The 15918-nt window shown below is 40.8% G+C and overlaps 2 protein-coding genes across 2 annotated transcripts; one reads left to right on the top strand and one right to left on the bottom strand.

The window, feature by feature from the left end:
* Positions 1-974: 974 nt before the first annotated feature.
* Positions 975-7734, bottom strand: LOC117456102 (G2/mitotic-specific cyclin-B1-like). Its single transcript, XM_034095844.1, has 9 exons — positions 7647-7734; positions 7273-7407; positions 6630-6752; positions 6359-6547; positions 6096-6254; positions 4301-4537; positions 3162-3302; positions 1743-1853; positions 975-1633 (listed from the first exon to the last, which is right to left on the bottom strand). Exons 1-9 carry the CDS (start codon positions 7665-7667, stop codon positions 1529-1531), a joined length of 1221 nt encoding a protein of 406 aa, XP_033951735.1. The 5' UTR covers positions 7668-7734; the 3' UTR covers positions 975-1528.
* A 1572-nt stretch (positions 7735-9306) lies between these two features.
* Positions 9307-15041, top strand: LOC117456447 (AN1-type zinc finger protein 5-like). The gene is made up of 6 exons (XM_034096337.2): positions 9307-9523; positions 11866-12050; positions 12138-12270; positions 12452-12537; positions 12753-12881; positions 13819-15041. Exons 2-6 carry the CDS (start codon positions 11894-11896, stop codon positions 13965-13967), a joined length of 654 nt encoding a protein of 217 aa, XP_033952228.1. The 5' UTR covers positions 9307-9523; positions 11866-11893; the 3' UTR covers positions 13968-15041.
* The last annotated feature ends 877 nt before the right edge of the window (positions 15042-15918 follow it).

Below are 15918 nucleotides of genomic sequence, written 5' to 3'. Positions count from 1 at the left end.
TGTTCCTCACACTCTGCTGATTTCTCCTCCCTGGCTGCAGGCTGACAGACAGTTGGGATCGCGGCAAAATTCTCTGCAGACCCATTCTCACAGCGTTTATCAAACTGTTTCTTACTCAATATCAAGCCACACTTCGTTTGTACTTCGGCTGTGAGTGCTCAGGAGGAGTTTGGCTGTGTTTCGCTAAACAAGGAAACAACACCTCCACGGAGCTCAGCGCGATTCACAACGTCCCGACCAATCAGAGCAGACTGCTCACAGGGAGGGTGGGGGCTGGAGCTACAACGAGCCGTTAAAGGCAGAGAGTGAAATTCAGTGGATACACGTAGTTTACAGAGATGCTGTATGAGAAACCAATGTGAGTTTGGAAAATTGCACAGCATAAATCTATTCTAGACCTCAACAACGGAATTATGGCCATGATATGTCTCCTTTAACTACATCAGTATCAGGAAGCTGGTTTTTCACATGCAGGCTCAGTGGTAGACTTTATTTTTAAGAACACCCGTTTACCTGTCACATTGCACCTTATTCAGTGTGATAAACATAGAGCTGCACCATGGATATAACACTGGAAACTGAGGTGTGTCATTTGGATCAGATTTGTAAGTAAATGAAGAATTTGACCAAGGAATACAATTTGCATTGTGCTCCCTGGTGGACATGTAGAAATAAATCATTAGTTCACCTGCAGCAATAGACTAATGTTAAATTAGTGGATACTTCAGTGTGTTAAGGATGGAAGCATTAAGAATGATATGAACAAGTGATTCATGAAAAGCACCTGTCAAGTAGTGATGCTTTTGAATCACTCAGTACTAAATATCATATAGTAGTAATAGTTTTGTAGCTCAGTAAGGTCAATATTAACTGAATATAGCCATCACAGTCTAGATTTTCTGCTGAAGAAAGATGAAGCAGAGAACTGAGAGCTCCCTCTGGTGGTGATGAACATTAATGACAAGGAAACAAGGTCTGATCTGAACCATTTTTAATAAAAGCTTTAAGAAAATTAAGCATGTAAAAGGATTTTAAAAGTATTGCTGTACATTTGACACAAGACAAAAAAAAATTCACACCTGGATTCTTTAGATATTCGGGACCATTTGAAAGCATGCCACAAGTTTTAGATTTGCAGCCAGAGCAGCAGTTAAGCTATAAAAATAACTATAGACAGTCAAGATTTCAGTCAGCAAACATCCCAAGTAGTGCATTTATGATATAAAAAAGTGATTGCATTAGAGTAGTCATACAGACTGAAACTCATACCGAGTAAATAAGCCTGATATGGTTCACTCTACTGAAGAGCAGGTCCTTTTCCAAGACTGAACTGCCATTTTGTGTGAGGGCTAGCTTTTAAATTAAAACTTGTAGCATGCTTTAGAAAAAGAGTCCGTAAAAGTATTCACGATTTCAGTTGATAAAATGTGCAAACCACTGATTTGGTCCTTAGTGTGCAGCTCCTTCCGTCACATTAAAAAGTTTAAGTTACAACTGTACAAAACGGCACATAGTGCCAAAAGTCTTCTCATACGGTAAGCTGCTTTGCAATATCCGTCACCACTGAAGACTTGAGCTGCGCGATGGTGGCAATCCTCATCTGCTTGGAAGTAGAGTACTTTCCTTTAATGGCCTGGAATAAGAGAAAATCGGCATTGGGTTAGAAGTAAATCCAAATTAAGGATTAATCCTTTTCAAGTACACAAATATTGACACTTGAGTTTTGTTTGTTTTACACTTACCATATGTTTGGTCGTACCGTCGTTCACCTTCAGTACATTCTTGGCAATGTGTGCCATCACAGGAATCAAACTCTCTGCCGTGTAGTCCATGTAGTGCTGCAGAGTCATGTCCTGAGAAGAGACAATACACAGATGTCCTTCAGAAAAGCATTTAATCCACTTGACAGTAAATGCTCCATGACCATTTTATGACTGAGGCAACCATTTTTAAAGGCAACACCCCACTTTGCACACTTTTGTAGCAAATGTAGCCTTGAAATACACATATTGGCCAATATTTAAATAGATGATAAGCCACCTTTTAATATTTTGAAGATGCCCTTATTAGCTTAGTCTTGTAAAAATATGAAAGTCTCAAAAGAGGGCCGAATGTGTTATTTTAGCATATTGAACTAATGCATTTTGCTCTTGGAAATATTTCTCTCCTCATTTAATAGACAATTATTTTTACAGTACACTATAATCTACACCAGGGGTCGGCAACAGGCGGACCGCGGTGCGGACGCCGACCTATAATCAATACATTAATAGGGGATTTCAATTTTGACGTGGCGATTCTATTTTAACCGCCGCCGACAGGGGGCGAAAGAGACGAGTGAGCGATACAGGGAGAGAAACACAGAAGAAGAGACGAGAGCGCGGCAGAGAGAAGTGGAGAGGAAAGAGAGAGAATAATTAGCGATACAGGGAGAGGAGTGAACAGGCGTGTCATCCTGCCCACTGGGAGCACAGAACCAGTGGGTCTCATGTGTTCAGAGACCGTGGCGCTCATTAAAAGTGCCACTGCATGTGTGTATGAGAATGGCCCTGACACCATTTCAGCCCAGATTTAAACTCCTGGCTGGACACGCTCAATTCTCGCACTGAATTAAAAAGTGAGTGAGGGACTGCAATATAAGAGAAAAAGAGAAACTTTAAAACAGTTCAATTGTTATGATGTGTAAACACTGATATTGTTCTATCATCTGAAACTGTTAAGTCATGATGTGAAACGGTTAACAAAGAAAAAAATGGAAACTCAAGCTGCTGCTAAACATTATCTAAAATTAAGCACTTTTAAAATGCACATATTTTCAAAAGCCATTTTATTTGTAAATGCAGCCCGAGAGGAACATTACACATCCACAGTATAGTTCAATGTTAATTGACAATAAATATTGTTGTTATTAAATTGTACTTTCTTTATTTGATTGGCAGTCAGTTGTTGATTACATGCAGACGTTGATAAAGCTACTTCAATACATATCACATTAATTCATAAAGCAACTTAGACATTTTGATGTTCCGGACCTTTGCGCGGGGAGATTCTCAAACTGGACCTCGTTGAATACCCCTGATCTAAACTGTATAAACCATCTGTCACAAGTAATGATATTTTCCTCATCTGATACAGACGTATTTAGGAAGAGGTTAACTCACCCATTCGCCAGCGTCCAAGACCTTGAGACTGAGAGCCAGAGAAGCACTTGCAACAATGGAAGGTGGCATGTGAACCATCTCGTAGTCGACCATGGTGAGCTCCAGGAGGTATTTAGCCAGGGTGTGCTGCTCAGCTGTTACCTGAGGAGAGACATCGACATCAACAAATTGAAGATCTCAAAGCAGAAAATGTGTCTCGTTTGCCGTTAAAATGATACGTGCGGATCAAATGGGGGAATGCAGTCTCGGCGCCATTTGGTGTTGGTAATGGAGTCCGCCAGGGGGGGCTCCTCTCACAGAGCCTTTTTAATATCTATATGAATGATCTATCAGATGATTTAAGTGTCTGTAAAACAGGGTGTGTGATTGGTAATGTGATTGTAAACCATCGTATGTATGCCGATGATCTGGCAATTGTTTCTCCTAGCAGTGCTGGTTTTCAACAGTTGCTAAATGTTTGTTCTGATTACGGAGTCAAATTTGACGTTAAATACAATGCTAAGAAGAGCGCTGTAATGATCTGTAGAGCAAAAGGGGATAAGAACCTTTGTTTTCCAACATTCTATCTGTCAGGACAGGTGCTGTCTGTTTGTTGTAACACGAAGTATCTGGGACACATCATCACAGATTAAATGGCTGATGATGATGACATGTATAGACAGCGGCGTGTCTTATATATACACAAGCCAACATGTTGGCTAGAAAATTCTCTTGGTGTTCAGATAAGGTTAAGGTGAACCTCTTTAGAGCGTATTGCACTCCTCTCTATACTGCCCCCTTGTGGGTCAAGTATAAGAAGGCGAGCCTCCGGAAGCTCCAGGTTGCATATAATGACTGTTTGCGTATACCGCTTAGAAAACCAAGGTGGTGCAGTGCAAGTGAAATGTTCTGTAATGCACGAGTCAACACGTTCCATGCTCTTTTGAGAGGTCTGATGTACAAATTCATCTGTCGATTGAATGTTTCTCATAACTCTGTCATTATGCTGCTTTCAAATCCGTGTCTCAGTGCTGTACGATACCAGTCACCTCTGTGGAAACATTGGTATGGCTGCCTTTTTTTAGTTTGTATTTGAGCGTTGTATGTTTTGTAATAATGGACCAAGAGTCTCTTTAAATAAAGATGATGATGATACAAACCTCGTAAACCTTGGACGCTCTTCTGAGGAACTGCAGGGGAAGAGGGCGGCCCAGCTGGAACTTGAGCACTCGCAGGATGGCCATCTCCATGTCCCTGATCTCTGCGGTGGTGTAGGCCTTGTCGGTTACGTAGGCAAAGTCTGAGATCTCGGGGGGGTACATCTCCTCGTATTTGGAAGCCAGGAACATGGCAGTTACGCCGACCAGCTGCAGCTGCTTCTTGGGGACTGGGTTGTCCTGTTGGAGGTGCAATCACAGGACTTTAGACAAGGACTTATACTGTTTTTCATCAATATATTATAAGTCTAAAATATATGCAAAACATGTCTCTGAAGTGTTTAGCTTGAAATTCCAAACGGATCACCCATTGCAGCATCCCATAATCCCCTCTGTTTCAAAAGCGCTGATTCTCTGTTACTTTAGATGAAAGTAAGGAGCCCCTCCACTCTGAGAGATATTTGGTAAAAAAAAAGAACACAATGGTGCTCTAGGAGGAGATTCAGGTGATAAGGTGGGGAGGGGTTACCTTGGTTGGTGATTGGCAAACGGCCGGTCCACACACATGAAAAAAAAAAATCTTGATGCTGGGCGTGTCTGAGGCTTGGCGATTTTTTGCGAGCAACAACCAATCACATGAATCTCCCGCCCCCGACATACAAAGCAATAGCAATGTTAAAACGAAGTAAACTGAATATAAACTCCCCAAACAGGCGAAAACCTACCAGTTACACCCACTGTCTCTGTCTCCTCCCTCCATGCCTGGTTCCTCCGGTTTGTATCCCGGTAAATAGTTCTGGTCGTAAAGAACCGGGTGATTTGCTACCGTAATTTCTTGTTTGGAATATGAGGAAAAGAACTGCGGTCTGGCTCTCCCAGCTTGCACGCGGTTTGATTGGCTAGCGCTTATACTGGTGGGATTTGCATAAACGGGATTTGATTGGCTGATGCCAGCTTCGAAAGCATCAAAAGTTGAACATTGATCAACGTTTGATGCTCACGATGCTTGCAAAGCCATGCTCCCCACAATGCAGTTCGGCGAAGAATCAAAACCTTCTACGTCACCCCATTCAAGTGAATGGGCGAAGCTTTGAAAGATTTTTTTCATGCCAGTGTGTGGACGTGCCGTAATGGTTACACGAGCCACGTTATGACATCATGAAGTGGCCAAAATCTGATCAGCTCATTTTGAGACAGGTTTTTATAGAAATGGATCGCGACAAAAAGAGAATATTTTTTCCTGAAACTTTCAGAATCTCTTTACACAGAGGGGACACATGTTGATGTAGAAGAGACATGAAAAAGTGGATTTTGCATAATAGGTGACCTTTAAAGTGGACCTATCATGCTATATTTGAATAATATACTGTAGGGCCATACCTATATAAAACATGTCTGTGAAGTTTTTTTCAAAATACCAAACCGATCATGCATTTTAGCCAGGCCTCATTTCACGCCATTTGCTTTATTCTAGCACTGTTTTTGCCAGGGCTGATTCTGTGGCAAATGAGCTGCAGCTGCAAAGGAGGGGGCGAGGCACAAGCATCATGTTACCATGCCATCCTCTCATTCGCCTGAAAGGCGGAGCTCCCCGTTTCTGATGTCAGAACGATTTCAAATCTGTATCAGCTCCGTTGCAGCCCCGTTTTTAGAGATTTGGGTATGGAGGAAAAGAGAGAGGGTTGTGTTTTCTGACACACATATTCATGTTTTGACACACAAAAGTGCATTTTGCATTATAGGTCCCCTTTAAGCTAGCCATGTAAAAAAAAACAGGACAAGATATACATGTACACACCTGAAGAAAGCGGTCAATTATTCCCACAGTAAGGTACATGGTCTCCTGCAGCAGACGGAACTTGAGGCTCACTTGCACCAACCAGTCAACGAGAATGGCCCGCATGTTCCCAGTCACCTCATGACCCTGCAGATAAGTGGCTCTGACGTTCTGCTCCACCTGTAGAGACAAAAACTGGTTAAAATCCATAAGCAGTAGAGGGGGGGGGGGTGGGGAGGAATCTCCAATACATATAGCCAGTTGAAGAATATTCATTTGCTTGCCTCGAGCTGACGCAGGTACTTGTAGATTTCCTTCACATATTCGCTGCAGAGCATGGGGTTTTCGTAGTCATCTGCATCTACATCCCTGACAGCGGTGTGAAGAATGACGTCTGAGAAGGCTTGGCAGAGGTCTGCCGGGGCACAGCCAGAAGTCTCCATGGGAGTTGGGGAGGCTGGTTCAGGGATAACCTGGAATGGTGGAATTCCCAATATTAGAACCACACCCGGCAGCCATTTTTGTTTGAGCAGATAGCTGCTGGGATTCACTCACCTGGACTTCTGGTTTAGGTTTAACAGGAACCACAGTTTTTGGTTTGGGCTGTTCAACAACAGCAACTGCTTTTTCAACTTTGGTGACCGGGACTTTGACCTTTGTGAGCCCTGTCTTGACAGCCTAAAAGGAAAAAGATGGATTAAAGTCAGAACTCTGCTGGCCACCATTTCATAGCTTGCGGCAACCACTCTGGATTAATTGTGTACAACTGAATTACAGAGTAGGTTATCTATAATAGGACACTGTCAATTTAAATGCTGGACAGACATTTAGTATTTTATAGAAGTGTGAAAAAATGCTTTTACATGGTCAATCTTTCAGAACTTGGGTGAACCCCTTCTAAAAAGCAAAATGTAACCATGTGCTTCAAGACAAGTTACCAGGCTTTGCTTGTGGTTACATCAGGGCACAGCTGTAGTTATTTTTGCATAAAAGGCTTTAGTCGTGAGAAGCATGCAGACATGATTGAATGTAAAAAAACAAAACATTCCCACGTTGATTTTGATAAAATTGGAAAGTGATTGTTTTCAAAGCCTACAAATAATCTTACATGCATGGCTACGATAATTAGCTGAATGTTTGCCGTGTTTTTCCAGGTGTTGGCATCCTACCTAGATTATAAAAGTAGTACAAATATTACCTTCTTCTGTACTTCTTTGTTAATTCCAATGTTTCCAATTTCACCGAGAGCCGCTCGGGGCTTTGTGGGCCCGGTGACCGTGCAGGCCTTTCCAGCGATCTGAATTTCAGCATTTCTGGCTGAAGCCAAGCGAGTCTGCAGAAGAAGAAAAAAACGTTATAGTGCATGCCATTAATTTGTAATTGTTTAAAAGGCTCACGTCGAATTCTTTCTATAGAACGCTCTGCACGAGAGCAAATCCCACAGCTAAGCACGAGGGCAGTCAAGAGATATCATGTCGATATTTAAACAAAACAAAAATCAAATAAAGACACATTTCCTCTATACATAATTACTGTCGAATAAAGAATAATGATAAAAATTAAAATACTTACTCTGGTTAATCGGAGTGCCATTTCGAAATATGCGTCGCTTCAACAGACAGCCAAGCAGTCGTAATGGAGAATGATGCGGTGTATTTTTGAGGTTCAGCGTCCAGGTTTAAATCCTCACTCCCTACGATCTGATTCGCTGAGGGCTGAATGCTCCGAGAATCTGTTTGGTCGAGCGCAGCTGTTTCGAATGCGTTCCCCAGCCAACCAGTGGTCACGTGACTTACATTTCCGCTCTTCCTTTTCCTGTAACATCTTGCTTGTTATCTTTCACACTTTCTCATTTTAAGTACTGTTGATTGTGTTCTTCCCATAAACGAACATATTAAATATATACACTACTACAAACTCTTTCTCATAGTCCTTACTTTAAACGTTTCCACAGTCGTCTGACATTTGTGCACATCTCTTCCACTTTTAATTCAGATAGACTGTACACAAGTTTTCATTGTCATATTATAGTGTGTTTTTGTGTTTGTTTGTTGTACACAGTTTTTCATTATTATGTATTTAATCCTGTTTTAGTATTAACCATTGTACTAAAGCAAATTCCTTGTATGTAAAAAAGTACTTGCAATAAATAGATTCTGATTCTTATAATCCCCCAGAATACACACATTTTGCATTGATAAAATATCAGGTTTTTTTCCACTACTTATTCCTCCCCCACCCATTACACAGGCACATACAGCTTAATGACCAGTGCTTTCTTATTTGTTTTGTTTTTTATTTAATTGTGTTTCTCCTCCTATTTTAATATAGGTTTAATTGTCACTGACTTTGTAACACTTTGTTTTGTGTTAATTGGGATCAATATGTGAAAAATTAGATGATCATGTAGGGCCATGTAGTCATGAATAGTCTGATGCTTGTTTTGTGTTAATTTTATAGATATTTGCTTGTGTTTTGTGCTGTTTTTCTGGTCTGTTAAGTTTTTAATCCATGTATGATTGTCCATTACTGTGTGAATACTGTTTACTTATATGTCTTTGGGACATAGAACAACATAGAACAACATTAAACATACATACTAATTAGCAATCAAAGCTGAACCGTGAACGTACAGAAATCTCTGGACAATGGACAATCTTGCACTCTTATTTTGCACATTCTATGGACTTTTGCACTAATGTACATTCTCAAATATTGAAGTGACTGTTATTTTGTTGATTGTTGTGTTTTTATTTAGGTCTTAATGTGTGCACATGTCATGTGTCTTTGATTTTGTGTGTATATATATGTGCACACATATTTGTATATACATTTGTTTTTATATTCGGGATTGTGGGAAACGGTATTTCGATCTCTCTGTCTGTACCATAGAATGTATAAAGGTCTGTACACACAAACTGGAATATTGACAATAAAGTTTACTTTGATCTCTAGGTGGAATTTGGAGGATGTGAATGTGATGAGCATTTCAAGGCAGCGCCACAGACTTGTTTACTTGGATCCAAAAACAGCCAGCCTGCGTTGACCATTCCTGCTTACACGAAGCTATAGTAGTATGTTTACTTGCGGGAAGAAGCAGATTTAACAGTTCAGTAATAATCATAGACTGGTAATAATAGCCTGAAATCGTATGTGGTAACTTCCAACACCACAGCCTTCCAATCAGAGGGTCACAATTTCCGTGACGTCCGCCGGAAAAGGAGAGGACACGAAGGCACACGTAAAACAAAACAGATGCGTCCACAAATCACCGACAGAGGACGATAGAAAACACCACTGCTCCCAGGCGGAGGAGAGTCTGTTTTTGTGAGAAGAGAGACAAACAACAACGTACCTAGACGGCCCTAGATAGCAAACATCGAGGTTAACTTAGTTATACCGTAAATCGTCTTAAAGAAGTTTCAAGGGAAAAGAACAACGTTTCTCAGGTAAGGTAAATTCAACTGTGGCTAGCTAACATTAGCATACGTGGTTGTTTGTGAAGTTTCCAGAGTGAAACTCCAAGATAAACAGCTTAAATGTACATTATTAGCTCACAGTGATTCTCATGTATGTTGATCTAAATGTGGGTTTGTTAAATAACGAGGATTAAAGCAATGTTACGTTTGTATAACACGTGTAGCTTGACTTTTCCTGGTTGTAAATGAAATACAACTCAAGCGCTTTAACAGCTAGCCGCTAACTTTTTGCTATTAACATAACAACATTATTGTTTTCTCAACACCGACCTGTCCACTAACTAAAATAAAATCGATCTGTAATGAACATTGACCTGTCTAGCGTTAATATGTTAACAGCACTATCATAGTTATTTTTTTAGTTAAGTGTAACATAATCTTGTTGGCTAACTTCATCAAGGTTTTACGATTATGTGATATGCCTGCTTTGATTCACGCACTTACCAAACCTCGTTATGGCTCTAATGAAATAAATAAATGTCAAGATACTTAAGTTCGTCTTTGGTTTACACCAAAACAAAGCACAGACTCAACAAAGGCAATAGCAGTGCTAATAGTTATTTTTCGGATTTAGCTTATCTCTAGTATGCTAACCTCTAGCATGCTAACATTAGCGAGATCACGAGAATATGCTCACACGGTTGTTGTGGCTAGCTATCGTTAGCATACGGGCCAAACGATACTGTTAAATACCTAAATGTCCCTCTGGGTGTCCATTTTTCACCTCAAACGTTTATAACTTGACTCATAGGTGATATCATCCAACCTGCCAGGTGTCATGTAGCATAGTTATGTGAAAGAAAGACGTTAGCAGCAGCCATTAGCTTGCTAGCATGACTCAGTGGATTTGTGGAAGTGGCACGGCTGTGGCCCGGTGTTTGTCAGTAGCATCGAATAAAACAGCCTTTAAAAATAGTATAACTGGGTAAAAGCACCCCCATTAAGCACTTGTAAGCGTATACAAGGGTTTATTGAGGCGCAGGAGAGTTTTAAGTTAACATACTGCCAGTACGACCACATATAAAGGTCAGTGAGTGAGTTGGGCTTTTGTTTCCAAGGTCCACTCTTTATGTGAGCTACAGGTGTTGTAAATGTTGGACCCAGGTCAGAATCTGTGCCCATTTGTCCCCTGCCAAACGACATCTGACATGTATAGCTTAACAGTTTGGCAGTCTCTGTCTTCACAATGTGTTTACAACCTTGGGTTAGAAAGTTGATGGTGTATTTAATGGGGAAACTTACTCTGACCAAGATACACATGTTTTGCACGATACCAGGTTCTCGAGGTGGTCTCTAAATAGATGTGTTCACCGCCTTACTGTATTGAAGTAGCACCTCTTAGATCACAGTGTCACATTGCACTCCCGTGACAGACGAATGCCATCTACACAGGGTCTTGTTGGACTGAAACTGCATGCATCACTGCTGTGATGACAGTTTTGAGGAGGAAAGACGACATCAGATCCAATTTACCAGAATTGTGCCTTGAACACTTCCTTTTTTGATTCTGTCACTCATTTAAAATAACCCTCCCCTAAAGGGATATGCTCACAACTTCCTTTATTGTAACTGTAAGGGCTGATGCAAGTTCATATTGAGTCACACTTTAAATACATTTAGATTTTACAACCACTTTCCTTTGTAATCAGTCCATTTGTGAGAAATTGAGATATGCAAGAGTTTTTATAACAAATATTTAAAGCCATCATTATAGTTACATTACGATATTTAATACTTAAAAATATATAAATGTTTTGGTCTTTTTACAAATTCTTCTTCTACAAAATTAGCCAAACTTCTCAAAAGCTGTTTGACAAAATTGTTAAAATCAGAGCTTTGGACCACAGTTCACTGTCTTCCTTAGTGGAGATTAAGTGTTTGCATACAGTGCAGAAGACTATCTTTAAAACAGGATGGGTTGTGATCCCATCATGTAATCGTTGTCTACACTTGGGTCATGTGATGATACCAGAACAGTGTCGTTGTTGCTGATGAAGAGGTTAAGATTTTAATGGGATTTTTTTTTTTTGTTACACAATCTTATTCCAGACACTCAATGTTTACTTTCTGTCCTTTTTTGCGAAAGTACCAATCAGTTTATGTACCATACCAGATATTCAGGCAGGAAACCAAGCCCTACATTTTATTGCTTGAGTCACATGACCATTGTCTTTTTTGCTTTGACAACTAAGGGAATAATTAACTTTTTGTTCTGTCACTAGTTTACAATTCTTTTGTTCAATATTGATTGATGAAGAAATAAGAGTGTATGTTGTGTTAAATTAACAAAACCTCTTTGTGTTGGTTTCCAGGTCAGCTCACCCGACGGCAGACTTCACCATGGCCCAGGAGACCAATCAGACCCCGATGCCTACGCTCTGTGCTAATGGCTGTGGTTTCTATGGCAACCCTAGGACTAATGGCATGTGCTCCGTGTGCCACAAGGAGACACTGTCCAGACAGAACAATGGAGGAGTCGGTTCTCTGAGCGCCGTGGGTAAGACCTGCTGTGTTCAGACGCACACAAGGACTTCACTCTTTACCCTTTTATCCGACTGTAACCATCGTTGACGTTTCCCCCCAGGCAGCAGCAGTGGCCACGCAGCGGAGGCGTCGGCCATCCAGAGGTTAGAGGCCACGCTGAACAATGCTGCCGCCGCCGCAGTCGCTGCTGCTGAGTCGGCAGCAGAGGCCGCCGCTTCAGCCGAGGCTCTCAGGTGAGGGGATGCACCACGGTATATTGTACTGCCCGCAAAAAGCAGAAGTAGGTATAATCGGCGTTTTCCTGTAACCCGCCCACCCCTACTCTTCAGCAGATAAATATGGTTTGACTTATGGATGATTCTGTCTGTTTAGTTTCCTGATGTTTAAAAAAAAAATTCTGTTTATCCTTCGCAGTGGGGTTTCAAGTTCCCTGACGGAGATGAGTCTCTCCTGTGAGGAGAAAGGAGCATCAGGGAGCAAAGTAGAGCTAACAGATCCAGGTGGGTTTATTTTCAATAATAATAATAATAATAATAAAGTAGTGATAAACAATTAGACGTACCTGAATATTTTCTGCTTTTCTATTTACATTAAAAGGGGGTTTAAGTCGGAGTAATGTTTTCCTTTTTACAATGGTGTACAGCAGCTCAGTGTATGTTAGTAAGATATACTTTACTGAGTTTATTATGTTTTTATATCTTTTGTTCACCTGCAGTGTTGACTCAGCCCACCTCCTCGGCCTCTCATCCCTCCACTTCTGGCAGCGAGGAGTCCAAAACTCCAGAGCCCACAAAGCCCAAGAAGAGCCGCTGCTTTCTGTGCCGCAAAAAGCTTGGCCTGATCGGTAAGAAATAACACCGATCACCGACTTAGTGTATGGGCTGTTTCTTTTTAAACTGTTATTGTACGGCATGTTTTAAAAGATAATTGTTACAGAAGACGCACAGCACCCTTACAGATTTGCTACACAACACCAGCCTTCTCAGATTGGGTTGTTCTCGGATGTTTTTTCTGTGTATTATGGGTGTTAAAATATTCAACATTATAATAGCATTTCAAGGTAGGGTAGGTAAGTCTGAGAAACCGGCTCGAGATCACTAGAATTTGAAAATACACGACTGGAGAAAATCTGCCACTTCCTTACAGAGCCCCTCCTCCAACACACACGAACACGCACATGACCATAGAGGGCACGAGATAAGTTTGTGTACAGATGGAAGGCTAACAGCCAGGTAGGCCATCCAGTTACTTTAGCCGGGTCGGATAAAATGATTGGTCGTACTTTTTACAGTATTACGGCTACGGTATTTATAATGTCTAGTTATGAAGATAAATCAATATTATAAATTATGATGTCCCCAAGTAAGTGTACAATTCAAAGAAGAAAGTTAATGCTTACGTTTTTCCTGAGTTAATAATATTTTACTGATGCCTTCATTTTAGGATTAACTATAAACAATTTTTTTAAGGTATCATTTCTAAGCTGGTGATCCCAAAAAAATATGGGATAATCGCTAGAATACTGGGTTACTTAAATAATGGAAAGCTTCACATTTCAAGTTTTCTGTTGGAGCCTCTTAAGACATTTTTACAAAACGTAACTGAATGAAAGAACCGGCAAAAATGTCAACTTCGAAGTGTTGTTTCTCCAAAAATACTGATATGCTACTCCTGTTGAGTCTCTAATGTAAACACCCTCTGACTTCTGCGGGGATGTTTTCCCACCATAAGCACCTTTTTATGAGTTATTGATCTGACTCGGTTGTCCTCTGCTGTTTCAGGTTTCGACTGCCGCTGTGGGAACCTGTTCTGTGGAATCCACCGTTACTCCGATAAGCACAACTGCCCGTACGACTACAGAGCCGAAGCCGCCAACAAGATCCGAAAAGAGAACCCTGTGGTCGTAGCTGACAAGATCCAGAGAATATGAAGAGGGTTTTCACTTTGAACACTGGGACATCCGGCTTTAAGAAATTAAAAAAACTCAAGCCCACCCTTCTTCCTGAAGGACCTGTTTTCCCCCTCAATTGTTTTCCAAACCGTCTCCCGTGCATGAAATTTCACGTCTATTTTCAGCTTTGTTTTTGTGTGAGTTTAACACTTGGAAATGTGAGATCATGGAGATTGCTGTCCCTAAAAACTCTGCCTTGAAGGAGCTTTGGGCCTGTTTGGACTCTCGAGACTTTTACCGCTGTTGGCGAAATCTCAGCCACGCTTGCTCTCTGCTGGCTTGAGTAGCAAAATGGATATCGTCCTTTTTCCCCCCGTTTCTGGCCACTACGTAACTCTGTGGGGTCGGAGTTTAACCCCTCCTTACTTGTCAGACTTTGGTACGTTTTTATCCACCTGTAACGCTTCTCTGTGCACCCGGAATATCGCAAAAGAGACGTTGAAAAGAAAAACGTTATCGCCAGCTTTTTCTCGCTGGCTCTTATTCCTTCCCTCGTTTCACAGAAATAATTCAATCATTATTTTCCCCTTCTGTTGATCTCGGGCTGAATGCTGTGACCCGCTCTGCGCCCCAAAAAAAACCCTCTGAAGTCACATGAAATGTTTTATTTTATTTTTCAAAAAAAGGTGTGTAAGCTGTGTTGTATGACAAGTATCCTAAACTTGTATTGATGATGTTTCAGAAGGGTTTAGCTCCACTAATATTTTCACCTTTTATTCGCCATTGAATGTTTTCCTTTTTATTTTTAATGTGAGCAGACCAATTCATGACATTGGGAGTGTTGGATTGCCGCATACTGTGTGTTGAACGTGTGTGTGGGAGAATATGTTGGACGGCTGGTGTGTGAGGTTACTTAGACCTGTGGACGTTAGGTTATTAATCATTTTCAGTTTTTTGGTCCGGCTGCTTAATCCGTGTGTTTTCAGTTTTTTTTTTATCCTTTAGTTATGCAAGTTTGTACAAACATCTTTATTTATATACTGCAGTGTGCGTAATCTTCCAATAATAAAGAATGAATTCTGATGTAAATAAATTATGTCCACAAATTTAAAATCAAGAATTCAATGGCTCTTTCTTTTCTTATGATTTTTCCGCATTTATTTATCTTTTCAAAGCTTCGAATGAAGTGTTTGAATAAAGCTTTAAATGTCTGTTGCCATAACGTATGATGTCATTCCCCCCAAAACATATTTATACTCTATTTTAATCAGAAAAATACATATTCTACATTCACGTTTCTGATATTTTAATGTCACATCTGAAAGTAAACCTGTTTAATATCAAGGAACCTCATCATACCACAGAAGTAACAGGGAAACAATGTTTTCTTTCTTCCGGTTTAATCTCTGAGAATATCCCAGAGGATTTTACGATATTAAACATGTTAACTTTCAGATGTGACATTAAAATATCAAACTATTAAGAAAATGTAGAATATGTATTTTTCTGGAGCGGGGGAGTGGATAACTTTTATCCAATGACCTGTTCCCTCTCTGTCTGTGTCTGTGTATTCTCTTGTTCCGATTAACCCAGCCAAATCTTTGTTCTTGTTTTGTATCTATATCTACGCCGGGATCCGGAGTCGAGGCTGATCCTCTTGCTGTAGTCTGTGTCTTGGATCCTCTATCCTGAGTTCTGGGTTAAGTCGTGGACTTCGGGTCGTGGCTGAACCTGTCTCTGCGGTCCTGCCTTGGGTCTCCTCATGCTGCTTCCCTGATGGCTTCCACAGGATTGTAGCCGACATCCTCGTGGATTCATCTTCTTATTACAGACACATGCATTTCCTAACATTCGGTCTATTTGCTGTAAAATGTATTATCTCTTCGATTTACACACGGCATCTATTGCACGTCTGTCCGTCCTGGGAGAGGGATCCCTCCTCTGTTGCTCTCCCTGAGGGTTCTCCCATGTTCCCCTTAAACTGTGGGTT

This window comes from Pseudochaenichthys georgianus, chromosome 12 (assembly GCF_902827115.2).
Source record: "Pseudochaenichthys georgianus chromosome 12, fPseGeo1.2, whole genome shotgun sequence".
Taxonomy (NCBI): domain Eukaryota; kingdom Metazoa; phylum Chordata; class Actinopteri; order Perciformes; family Channichthyidae; genus Pseudochaenichthys; species Pseudochaenichthys georgianus.
The sequence above is the reverse complement of the archived record's forward strand: the minus strand, read 5'-3'. Positions and strand labels throughout refer to the sequence as shown.